The sequence below is a fragment of the Primulina tabacum genome, chromosome 1, assembly GCF_025594145.1.
Source record: "Primulina tabacum isolate GXHZ01 chromosome 1, ASM2559414v2, whole genome shotgun sequence".
Lineage (NCBI taxonomy): Eukaryota > Viridiplantae > Streptophyta > Magnoliopsida > Lamiales > Gesneriaceae > Primulina > Primulina tabacum.
This window is the reverse complement of record NC_134550.1, coordinates 59214178-59226100: the sequence shown is the minus strand read 5'-3', so window position 1 is coordinate 59226100 and position 11923 is coordinate 59214178. Positions and strand designations below refer to the sequence as shown.

The following is an 11923-nucleotide window of genomic DNA, read 5'->3' as shown; positions in this document are numbered from 1 at the left end:
CTATGGTTCAACCATCGGCCTTTATAAATATTATTGCATTATTCAATACTTCTTTATTATTATTAGTATACCCTTTTCACAGCACTAAAAATCGATTTTTGAAAACAAAACATGTTTTGAAACGATATACTATAGACTTCAAAATTTAAAATTTCCCAACTAACATATTTCTTGAAACTTTAGCAATAGTAATTTTACAAATTTAAATGCAAATAATAGAAATTTCAATCGGCTTTTTTCTTCTTGATGAAGTTTATATTATCATTTATAGGAGGGATTGGGGTGTGGTTGCCGAACGCTACCTATGAAGTTTTAGTCACATAAACGTGTACTTTTTAATGAAAAAAATAAGCAATTATGTAAATTAAAATATCTTGATTATGATCTGTATAAAAATAAATTATATATTATTTAACAAATAAAAAAACCATTTATTATATTTAAGACGAATGAGTAAAATCGATAGTTACCACCATTTGCGGACCGGAAGGTTGAATATATGAAAAATCGTGTCCACGTCCTAGTTTTAAAGGTCAATGCTCCAAACACGATCCTACAAATGCCATCATATTCGGTAGGTACGTGTCAAAATCTGGAATCCTAATGCATTGTTTTGTGCGTTAAAAGGCTGCGCGTGTCATCCATACCTCCGCGTTTTCGGATTTCTCCCCACACTACCCAAATCATCACTCAGCCAAAGAGACAAGAAAATGTCGACCCTTTGTGTACCAGCACAAGTTCCCTCTGTAGCCGAGGACTGTGAACAACTCCACAAAGCATTTTCAGGTAGCTTTTGATCAACCCAGACTCGATTTGCGTGTTTTGTTCTTTTCTTGTGTTAAAAGGGTGTTATGGAATTAGTTCGATCCCTTGTTTGACTGATCCCGATGCGATTATGTATGTCTTCGGTTAACATGTAAGAGTCCCTGCTAATTTTTTTTTGGGTCTAAATCCTTTTATCTGTGACTGGAGCATCGGCGGATTGAATCGTTCAAAATTTTGCATTTTATTCATCATTCTCGAGTTTTGATCCAAATTTTCGGTTAGATGATTTCGAAGCAGTATATGAATCTACAATTTTCAGATTTTGTTGGATCTTGAGTTTTAATTAGTAAGTACCCTGTTTTGAACGATGGCAAATGGTGTTTGATTCGAGGAAGGACGAAACTTATATTTTGATATTAGTACGAAGAAAATGGATATGGCGGATCAATATCATAGTTACTTATTCGATAATATTATTACAGTATAATTTTATCACTGTCTTGTCTTTGTACTAATGTAATGTCATTGTATATACTGGCCGTTTGCAATATTTACTTTGAATATAGAATCAATTTGATTTCTTTTTACCGGATTTTCAGGATGGGGTACCAAAGAGGGGTTGATCATATCCATTTTGGGCCACAGAAATGCCGCACAACGCAAGCTGATTCGACAAGTTTATGCAGAGACCTATGGAGAAGATTTGCTCAAAGCCTTGGATAAAGAACTAACAAATGATTTTGAGGTTACCTTATAGTTTTTTATAATTGTTTTTGGTATCGTTTGTGTTATCGGTACCTGCAGCAAGAGTAAAACATGGGATTGACCATGAAAACCTACTGCCATAAGCTTCCACCTACAACATTTTGCCTATTTGGTCATGGGTTCATCAGTTCTTGGGGACCTTCCTTGACACCCTCCCCAGAAAAGAATAAACTTGATTATGTGTCATGAAAGACTGAGACTATAGTTACTTATTTTTGTCGTGGCGCCAGTATTGTTCTATTTTATTTCATTTGTGTTTTCAAATGTATATGCCAGAGGGCTGTGATGCTCTGGACGCTGGACCCTCTGGAGAGAGATGCATATATTGCTAATGAAGCTACAAAGAGGTGGACATCGAGCAATCAAGTTCTCGTGGAGATAGCGTGTGCAAGATCACCAAAAGAATTGCTTTTGGCTAGGGATGCTTATCATATTCGTTTTAAAAGGTCACTTGAGGAAGACGTTGCTTATCACACAACTGGAGACTTCAGAAAGGTAGAATAAGGAAAAAAACAAAGAACTATTTCATGCTAAATTTGAGCATTTCCATGAGTATATTGTAGCTTTAAACCCTATACTTTGATCATTTTTAAGGATGCTTGTGCTAGTTCTTTTGGATAATTTTGTTTAAGCCGTGATCTATATCTATATTCTCTAGTAGCACTGTTGCACCTAGTCCAATGTCGAAAAATCTGTTGTTTTCTATCCTGCAGATGGGTGTATGGGAAATTGCCCACTTTTTTACTGAGATAGTATAGTCACTCTAGTTCTTGAACCTATATTGTTGTCAGAAACCACTATGGATTGACATACGCGAATTTTAGTCACTGGTTAAAAAATAGCTATTTAACAGATGGTTGATTTCTTTCAGCTTTTGGTCCCCTTGGTAAGCTCCTATCGCTATTGTGGAGACGATGTGGATTTGACTCTGGCCAAAAGAGAAGCTAAAATTCTACACGAGAAAATCTCAGAGAAGGCTTGCAGCGATGATGATCTCATCAGGATATTGGCCACGAGGAGCAAGGCACAAATCAATGCAACACTTAATCAGTACAAAAATGAATTTGGGAACGATATAAACAAGGTATGAATGCATATGCACGGTGCCGAGGCTCAAATATTTGTTCCTTTTACCTGTATATATTATTATCATTGAATTTAAAGTTATCTAAATAATATAAGATTTGAAACTGGAGTTTGATGTTTGATTTCTGACAATTATTATAACAGGATTTGAAAGCTGATCCTAAAGACGAGTACCTCTCCATTCTGAGAGCCACAGTGAAGTGTTTGGTTTACCCGGAGAAGTATTTTGAAAAGGTCATCCGGCTTGCAATAAATAGTCGTGGGACTGACGAAGGAGCCTTAACCAGAGTAGTTGTCACAAGGGCTGAAGTTGACATGAAAGTTATCATAGATGAGTATTACAGAAGAACTAGCGTGCCTCTGGATCGAGCCATTGCTAAGGATACTACAGGAGACTACGAGGATATGCTTCTCGCTCTCATCGGACACGGGGAAGCTTGAGTCTCCCTTTTTGGCGTTTTGAACCGATAAATTAACAAATAATATCAAATCATCTTGATCAAACTTGGTTGTTTTCTGAGGTGTGTTACATGAAAACTTGGTTGTTCTACGCGTCCACATTGAGAATTGCAGAACATGAGGCTGCGATTCTTGGATCTTTCTTTATGTATTCAATTCAATATAAAAAATTTCATGTATAATATATGTTATTATACATTATATTATGTGTGTATTAATAAAGAATTATCTTTACAATTGACGCCCATTTATTTTAAAACAGTATAATCTATAATTCCATGCTGCTATAATTTCTGGTTCACTGCCTCAGATGTTACATATTCTGATGGGCAGAATTTCGCGAATTGTTCCCACCGAGTACGTGCCGCCAGCATTTCTGGAGAGTATTACCCCACGCCAGAGGACAAGCATTAACAGATCAAACCTCACACGTTTCGGATTTTTTATATATATCATACATATATTAATCTATATAAAAGCTACAAGAAAAGGATGCATATGATTTCATTTCCAAAAAAATTAACAACGAAATAAAATAAAACATCATTATTTCAGTCTTAGCATCTTGATGTCAAATTCTTGAAATATCTGTAATCATGGGAGCAGTGGGTGCCTGCAACAACCTGTCAGCTGCTGTGTTGCTGCCGAGTCAACGTGGGTGCGACTCGATACCGCGCCGCCTCAATTTGGTTAAGCCATTTCTTTCCATCCCGGAAACCGTTCGCTCCCTTCGTCTTTGTCCGCCGGAAGTTCGAGCTTCATCCACTTCCTATTTTGAAGCTAAACCCGTAATTTTCCTTCTTTTATTCTTGTAATTTCGCGGGTACTTATTGTCAAATTTTCGGGCTTTAATTGGTGTTCGGAAATATGGAAATTCACTCCAACTGTTGGAAAAGGATTGTGGGATTGAATGCATTCACAATTTACATTTTGCTTGAATGCATGAATGGCTCTCTGTTTATCTCAATAATTAATTACGACGCTTTAATAAAATTCGACCTATATGGACCTAAAATATCATTTCTTTTTGCAGTTTGACACAATTTATTAACATCATTGTGAATATGGAATTATAAATTTACTTCTCAAGTTTTAATCCGCTTTTGAATATAGGAACCTGTTGTGGATGAGGTGAAGCTAAATTTGCGCAATAAGATTTTATCTTGTCCCATTTGCTACGAGCCATTAATTTGGAACAGCCAACCTGGGTTATCTTTGTGAGTGATGTGAAACTCGACAACTAATCATTTATACATATTTGCTGATGATTTTATTATCCATCATTTGGTCTTATTAATAGGAATTGAAACTTGAATGCATCGTGCAGGGAGTCTTTAGCTCGTTGTAGTTTGCAGTGCCAAAAATGCAGGAAGTTGTATTCTGGCAACGAGTCACATATTGACTTGACAGTAACTGGTGGTGGGAAGGTGTATGGCGAATCTAAGGCAGCCTCTACCGAGATTTTTAGGTGACTGACATTCTTGGATTCATGATGTGTTCAAATATCGTTTTTTTTTTATTGTAACATAATATTTCACCGACTCGCTTGTTCATAAAGGCCAATAATTTTGTGAAATTAAATTGATGTTGGATCTCTTATTACCTTTCTGATCATCTGCTCATGGCTAAACTATCTTTGACTTCAAATGCAGTTGGATCTGATACATGTGCCAATTGCTCATTTGCTAATCAGCTAACACATACTAATAATGTGTACTTTACAGACTTGTTTCTCAAGTTTAATGGATGAACTCTTCATTCAAACAGGTTGCCTTTGGTATCATTTCTCTATGAGAGAGGGTGGCGACAAAGTTTCTCTTTTTTAGGAGGTTTTCCAGGCCCAGAAAAGGAGGTAACTGATCATCTGACATTAACTTTTGTTGACGAATGCCTTTGCTTATTTCGCTTAATGGATTTGACTGCAGTTTGAACTGATCAAAACTTACCTCAAGCCAATCTTGGGTGGAAATATTATTGATGCAAGTTGCGGAAGTGGGATGTTTTCTAGACTTTTTGCCAAGAGCGGACTATTTTCCCTTGTTGTTGGCTTGGACTTTTCCGAGACTATGTTAGAACAATGCTACGAATTCATTAAGCAAGAAGACAACTTTCCTGACGAGTATGTTTTTTTTTTTTACATAAATACTTGAATAATTTGCTTGCACATTTCTTGCACCTGCTTTTGAAATTTGATTGTGGATTTGTTTGTTTTTCAAATTGGTTTATCATAGGAACTTAATCCTGGTTAGAGCTGATATCTCAAGGCTTCCATTTGCTTCCCATTCTGTGGATGCTGTGCATGCCGGTGCTGCTTTGCACTGCTGGCCTTCACCATCAGCAGCGGTAAGAACACCTCAATCTTAATATGTCCCGTTCTGTTAGTGTGCCGTTGATTGACAGCCATCATGACCGATACTTTGTAATAAAATTTTGGTTTAAACCTTCTGAACGTGTCCACCAATATTCGATAGATCTACTGCTAAGGACAGAATGGTTTCCCAGATCTCATCTGTTTATCGGGTTTTTTCTTGTTTTGTGCTGGTTATTCTTTTTCATCACATCTTTTCAATATGAAAGGAGGGAATTTCATGGAATCGTGGGATTAGGCCAAAGGTTAAAGCTATTTCCATAAAACAGTTATGAGACTCATTGAATTAATTTGCAGAAACTTTTAAAGGACTTGTAGGAGTAACTACGATGGTCACTAACATAAACATGGACATCTGCACGCCATATGTTCCTGAACGTATAAATTTCTGTCATTATATAACAGGTTGCAGAAATAAGTCGCGTGTTAAAACCCGGAGGAATATTTGTCGCAACAACTTACATTCTAGATGGTGTCCTCTCATATGCTCCTCTATGTAGACCTCTACGTCAGGCATGTTTACTTGACGTTATCTATAGACTGATGGAACTGTCGAAATGTTGAAGCTTGACAACGGTTTCTATTTGAAAATTAGAAATTTTCAATCTCAACCTTAATGATTGCATGTGCAATTGTTTTGCGATTGCAGACCCTTGCAGAAGTCACAGGCAGTCATGCATTTTTATCAGAGAAAGAACTCGAAGATCTCTGCACATCTTGTGGGCTTACCGGTTTTACTTGCACCAGAAATCGAAGGTTCGCAATGATCTCAGCCATGAAACCTGTTGAGTTATAGGTGAGTTTGTGTCGTGCTTACTGCTTTCCGTTGTATACTTCAAATCCAAGACTGACCCTTCATAGAAATGTTTACAACAGAAACACTCTGATGTGTGAAACATATATATGTCAAAATATAAGGCGCTCATTGTTATTATTAAATAAAATTAGAATGTATAATTTTTATATTCCCCCATGCAAGTCGGTACATCTACGAATAATAATTTTCGTTATAAATCAAATAAAATGATCAAAAAAAAGAATCTTGCTTATTTACTTGAGTATTTTGTCTCCCGAGTATTCAACAAAAAGTTATTATTGTATGGCACGCTGTTTTGTTGGGAACAAGGACTGGCCAACACAAATATCATCGATATTGTCTGGTTTATTTTGTGGCGTGAAATCTTCTGATATTTTACCAAAATTAATTCCTAGGCAGGAGAAAAATCGAATAACTATTTGTGGCTTGTATCACTTTACAAGTCAGGCGGCTAAAGACCAAGACATATCTAGGATATGGTTAATATTTTGACATGTTATGGAACAAGGACAAAAAAATTCCTTTTAGCTTCATAGGTAAGTTGTAGGCATGTTATCGGATAAGATTGGATTTGTTCCTGACCGGATTAAACTGGTTCCGGCCGAAACCGAGCATATCCTGTACGAAGAAATTGGTCTTGCATGTATACATACAATCATGCTATGTAATATAACTGCATGAAATTGGTCTTGCATCAGTTCTGGATCAATAGAATGGAAAGTTTAGTGCGTCCCAGACATTATCTTCTGGAATAAGAAATTCTCAAAGAATTAATTTTTTGCGGATGATATCTGATTCAAATGTATCAGATTAAAATGATTCCAGATCTATTTACTAGATCGAGTTTAATAATTCTGATATTTTTAATGTGTTCATAGATGAACTCATATTTAATTAATTTATATATTAAATACGTTTTAATCAAATAAATATATAAACATACGAACACAATATTATATTCACAAGCTCTGTACCTGTCATTTGTGCTTTTTCCCATTATTATTTTCGTTAAAACTACAAATATGGTACTATAAATATATTAGAAGCATTAAACTAAACAAAATATTAAGAGGAAGAAAATAATAAGCAGTTTTACATTCATACATCTGTGGAAGTTTTTTTTAAGAATATAATAAAATTTAGGATAACGTTTTGTTTTTTACATATTATTTTATTTTTTTACATATTAACATAATATTTTAAAATTAAATTAAGTTATTTTTAACTAGATTTTAAGTGGTCAAATAACTCGATAACTTATTTTCTAATCTTATAAGCTCATTTATTTTTTTTATCGAATACTTTTTTTAAAATTATAAACTATTAAACAAAAATTACATTTTCTTCTTATATATTCATCTCTTATAATTTTGATATTTTATATTATCAAAATTTAATATTACCTAGCTATATTTATTTTTAACTAATTTATTCATTTTTCATATGTGCGTTGATGTGCACCAAATTTATTTATTCATTCATACTATCACCATTAATTGTTTTGATAATATGAGGAGGTTACACGTTCCTAAACCCCAGCTTAATTATTTCTTGTTTGTTAAATATTTCATATCAGCTGAATTAAATATTTTAGAGTTTTATGTGATTGAGTTAAATCAAACTTTCAATCTTAATATAATATCAGATCGTCTCACACAAGTTTTTATCATATGAATTTGGGACAGTCTTCCCCTTAAACTAACCTTGAAATTGAGTTAATTCCAATTCTCCTTTTAAACATCAATTAGTTCAATCCATATGTAGATACGTGCTATCACATAATTCAAGATTTTGTCTAATTTACATTTACAAATAATGAAATTTCTCAATATTTATAACTGATTTTTATTTCCAATTACATTTACATCCTACATATTTTTCACGTCATGTACATCATATTCCAAACAACTCGAATTTCCTATTATCAATTAAATATATTTAACTATTCCATTATCTTTTAATTCAATATATTTAACTATTCATTAAAATCAAGATTTTTAAGATATAAAAGCAAATCTGTATCATAATCTAATTTTTTGAAGCACATTCAAAAAAAATTCCCCAAAGGAAACCAAACAACGATGAACAGCGTAACTATGTGCCAAGAACAATGTAAACCAAAACTGAATTATCCGTTTACACTAGCATACATATGATCCTAATTATGGAGTAATTAATGTAATCTTGAGAACTCCACATAAAAATGAAAAAAGAAAAAGAGTCAATCTAAAGACAAATCCACGAAGCAACTCTACCTTATAATCAGTCCCCACTTTCGAGACCAATTAAATTCTTGAAAATATTCCCAATGAATCAACTCTTCCCATCAAAAGGCATAAACTTTTCTTGAATCCCATAATCATTCTTCACAGATTCACCACTTCTCCATACTGTAATGTTATCATCATTGATATTCAAATGATCAGCTGAAGTAATCTCTTGATTACGAAAATCACTAAGATAATCGCCAAAATTGATCGATCCACTCGCTTCAAATCGATGACCCTGGAGGGAAGGATGTAGGCTAGAATTATGATGATGCTGCAGGTTCAACAGACATGGATCAGAAAGTAAAGGAGAATTGTTTGAACTTATATCACCGAGAACAGCAGCAGTACTGGTTTTGTTACTAGTGGTGACTATATTAGTAGTGGAAACTATAGCATCGATCATTGTGGCATTAAATATAGACGGAGAATAAGAAGAGGAAGAGAATGGCGATACGATATTTTCTGATGGGGGTCTGAGAGAATAAAGAGGCCCGATTCCATCCAAATGAGTGCCGGGCCTGACAACCGAGGCGCCAGAAAGAAGATTCATTCGACGAGGATAAGGGGAGCCCGGAAAGTGAGCGGTAGGTATCCCGGTAAATTCCTGCACCATTTGCCGAAAGTTGGTGGTATCAGTAGTTAGAACAGTAGTAGGAGCTCGACGGGAGGCCCGAGTCCTCTTTTTCGAGTTCTTGATAACCTCGGGTTGAGAAGAGGGCCGCGCGGCGTTGGCTTGTGAGCTTGCCAGGGACTGGTTTCTTAAGGTGTCACTATTGGCTTCAGATCTTAAGCCTGCAGGCCAAATCATACCATCACTGATATTTATATTATTGTACTGAAAATTGGGAGTTGATGGTGGGTGGAGATCAAGATTTTGCGCTGATGGAATGACATGAGAATTATAATAAGAAGATTGATTTTGGTGAGGGAGAAATGGTGGGTGTAGGCTCGAGTGTTGTGAACCAAAATTTGGTGTGTTTTTACTCAAGAAAGAAGAAATGGATTCGGTGCGGGAATCGTATTCTTCATCACCTCCACCGCTACTTGAGGATTGAATACTGCCACCACTGTTTCCAGAAGCCATCCAACAACAGTACTATTCTTTCTTTATATAACTTTAACCGAACAAAGTGAATAAAATAGCTAGATTTACGACAAACAGATCATGGTAAAATAAGTGCAAGAAGGGTTCGAATCCCAAAGGGAAAATCAAACAAACTTCTAAAAAGTCGTCAATTATTTACACAGAATATCGAGAATAAAATGAAAGAAAACAAGAAGTCAGATATCGATAATTTGGAGGAAGATAGACAGAGGGTTGCGTGCCTACCCCTAGCAGTAGGGTTTAAAAGAAGAAACACAAAAAGAAAGAAAGAAGGAGAAACCAAAGGGTGTTGTATATATATATATATATATATGTACATACATCATGTACATGTGAGAATCGGGAAGAAATCAAGGAAACTGGCAGCAGTTGATGATGATAATTATTATTAAAAAGATGTCAAGTGTAGATCGAGATAGATTTGTTGTGGGTGCATGGTGGGGTACACGGAGGCAGTGGAGGAGATGAAAGCCGCTGCGGTAGGTGGCGACGGGTCAAACTCGAACACGTAAGCGTACAACACATTCAGTCGCACACGCAAGAAAGAGAGAGAAGATGGTTGGCCGGTTTGATGTTTGAGTGTGAAACCAAGAAAACGATGTCACGAATTAAGTGAGACATAATTAATAATAATTATTGAGGGAAATTTAATAAATTGAAGTATTGGTGGTTTGGTTGGGTTAATATAAACCACTTAATCTAATTTATAATTCTCGCGAAATATATAAAGTGAATTGAATCTAATTTGAATCATGGCTTCCATTTTTAAAATTAAAAAAAATTCTATGAGACGGTCTCATGGGTCGTATTTTGTGATACAGATCTCTTATTTGGTTCATCCATTAAAAAGTATTACTTTTTATGTTAAAAATATTATTTTTTATTGTGAAGATCAATATGGTTGATCCGTCTCACATATAAATATTCGTGAGACCGTCACAAAAAAACTTACTCTTTTAAAATCAGCTTACTCACGTACGGCAGTAACTTAATTAAAGGTTGATGCATTTTTTACCTTTCCCTTAAAATATAGGAGATACAACACTCAATTTTTGTCGGTAGAATTTGAGATAGGATAAGCGAGTTTGGAATCCACGTTGGTCTCTTTTGTGGGAGATGTTTACAAAAACATTGACTTATCATTGTCCTAAATTATATCTGAATTAGTATAAGAAAAGTGCAGTTCATCAGTACATACAAGAGTAGGTTTTTTGTGAGACGATCTCACGAATCTTTATCTGTGAGACGTGTCAACCCTACCGATATTCACAATAAAAAATAATACTCTTAGCATAAAAAGTAATATTTTTTCATGAATAACGCAAATAAGATATCTGTCTCACAAAATACGATCCGTGAGATCGTCTCACACAAATTTTTGTGTAGATACAAATACTATATATTTTACAACATATCATAAAAGATGGATACTCCCTATTTAAATATATTTTGGATTACGATTTACGATTGGTCTACAAGAACAAATTATTACAAATCTAATATGTTTCAAGGCTCAAACTGATGGATCTTGCTTTACACACCATGCTATTGGAATTGAACTTTCTATTTTCCAGCGAACATAATGTTTAAAACAAATTATAAATAGTATAAAATGTTTTTTTTTAATGTAAAATAAATATTGTCATACGTGGGAAAAAGAGTTGACATGGTATCCATATGGGAATTTATAAATTTAAATGATTGTGCAATACGTCAATCATTCAAAAGAAATTATCTCTCTCATGTTTTGGCGTATGAAATAAAATGCTTCCGATTGCCAAAAAATAAATTCATGTTTTTCATTCCATTTCTAGAATCCTAGCTAGTTTTCAATTCAGGAACATGCTTGATAAAAATTTAAAACCCAGGACAACTTACATATAAAAAAATATTAACTTATATATCCTTTAATTTTAGTTTAAAAAATATTATTAACTATCTATAAATTAATAACTTAAGTATCATTCTCAATTGTCTTATATATATTGATATGTAAGACCGTATAGCAAAAAATAAGATATATATATATATTGATACATCATGAATGGATCCATCAATACCAGACCCAAACTAAACTTTGGCCCTCCGGCCCATTCTTATCTAAAATAGGTGGCCCATTACAGGCTCGTGTACTCTCTTATAAATATCAGGTTTGAGCGTCTAATTCATCATTCACTGTATTATTTTTCAGCAGCATCCTTAGCTGTTCTACTTTTATATCTTCAGTTTCTGACTTGAGCGTCGGAGGGGCTACGCCAGGACACTCTCCCGGCCCCCTTCTAACGGTC

At 34.6% G+C, this 11923-nt stretch overlaps 3 protein-coding genes across 3 annotated transcripts; 2 read left to right on the top strand and 1 right to left on the bottom strand.

Annotated features, from left to right (window-relative positions):
* Positions 1–535: 535 nt before the first annotated feature.
* LOC142555899 (annexin Gh1-like) lies at positions 536–3312 on the top strand. The gene is made up of 5 exons (XM_075667037.1): positions 536–786; positions 1365–1510; positions 1807–2025; positions 2402–2614; positions 2761–3312. The coding sequence occupies exons 1-5, from the start codon at positions 711–713 to the stop codon at positions 3055–3057; spliced, it is 951 nt and encodes a 316-aa protein (XP_075523152.1). The 5' UTR covers positions 536–710; the 3' UTR covers positions 3058–3312.
* A 240-nt stretch (positions 3313–3552) lies between these two features.
* LOC142555891 (putative methyltransferase At1g78140, chloroplastic) lies at positions 3553–6408 on the top strand. The gene is made up of 8 exons (XM_075667027.1): positions 3553–3863; positions 4189–4292; positions 4403–4543; positions 4843–4927; positions 5001–5194; positions 5307–5418; positions 5849–5956; positions 6093–6408. The coding sequence occupies exons 1-8, from the start codon at positions 3672–3674 to the stop codon at positions 6237–6239; spliced, it is 1083 nt and encodes a 360-aa protein (XP_075523142.1). The 5' UTR covers positions 3553–3671; the 3' UTR covers positions 6240–6408.
* A 1947-nt stretch (positions 6409–8355) lies between these two features.
* On the bottom strand, positions 8356–10014 carry LOC142555883 (uncharacterized). Its single transcript, XM_075667018.1, has one exon. It carries the CDS (start codon positions 9612–9614, stop codon positions 8574–8576), a length of 1041 nt encoding a protein of 346 aa, XP_075523133.1. The 5' UTR covers positions 9615–10014; the 3' UTR covers positions 8356–8573.
* Between the last annotated feature and the right edge of the window lie 1909 nt (positions 10015–11923).

What these genes read in the sequence shown, in the direction of transcription:
- LOC142555899 (XM_075667037.1), top strand. Translation starts at nt 711, where the DNA reads ATGTCGACCCTTTGTGTACCAGCACAAGTTCCCTCTGTAGCCGAGGAC. An exon ending in ACTCCACAAAGCATTTTCAG is followed by an intron (nt 787 to 1,364) that starts GTAGCTTTTGAT and finishes CCGGATTTTCAG; the next exon opens with GATGGGGTACCAAAGAGGGG. An exon ending in TTGGGAACGATATAAACAAG is followed by an intron (nt 2,615 to 2,760) that starts GTATGAATGCAT and finishes TTATTATAACAG; the next exon opens with GATTTGAAAGCTGATCCTAA.
- LOC142555891 (XM_075667027.1), top strand. Translation starts at nt 3,672, where the DNA reads ATGGGAGCAGTGGGTGCCTGCAACAACCTGTCAGCTGCTGTGTTGCTG. An exon ending in TTCCAGGCCCAGAAAAGGAG is followed by an intron (nt 4,928 to 5,000) that starts GTAACTGATCAT and finishes ATTTGACTGCAG; the next exon opens with TTTGAACTGATCAAAACTTA. An exon ending in GAAGACAACTTTCCTGACGA is followed by an intron (nt 5,195 to 5,306) that starts GTATGTTTTTTT and finishes GGTTTATCATAG; the next exon opens with GAACTTAATCCTGGTTAGAG.
- LOC142555883 (XM_075667018.1), bottom strand. Translation starts at nt 9,614, where the DNA reads ATGGCTTCTGGAAACAGTGGTGGCAGTATTCAATCCTCAAGTAGCGGT.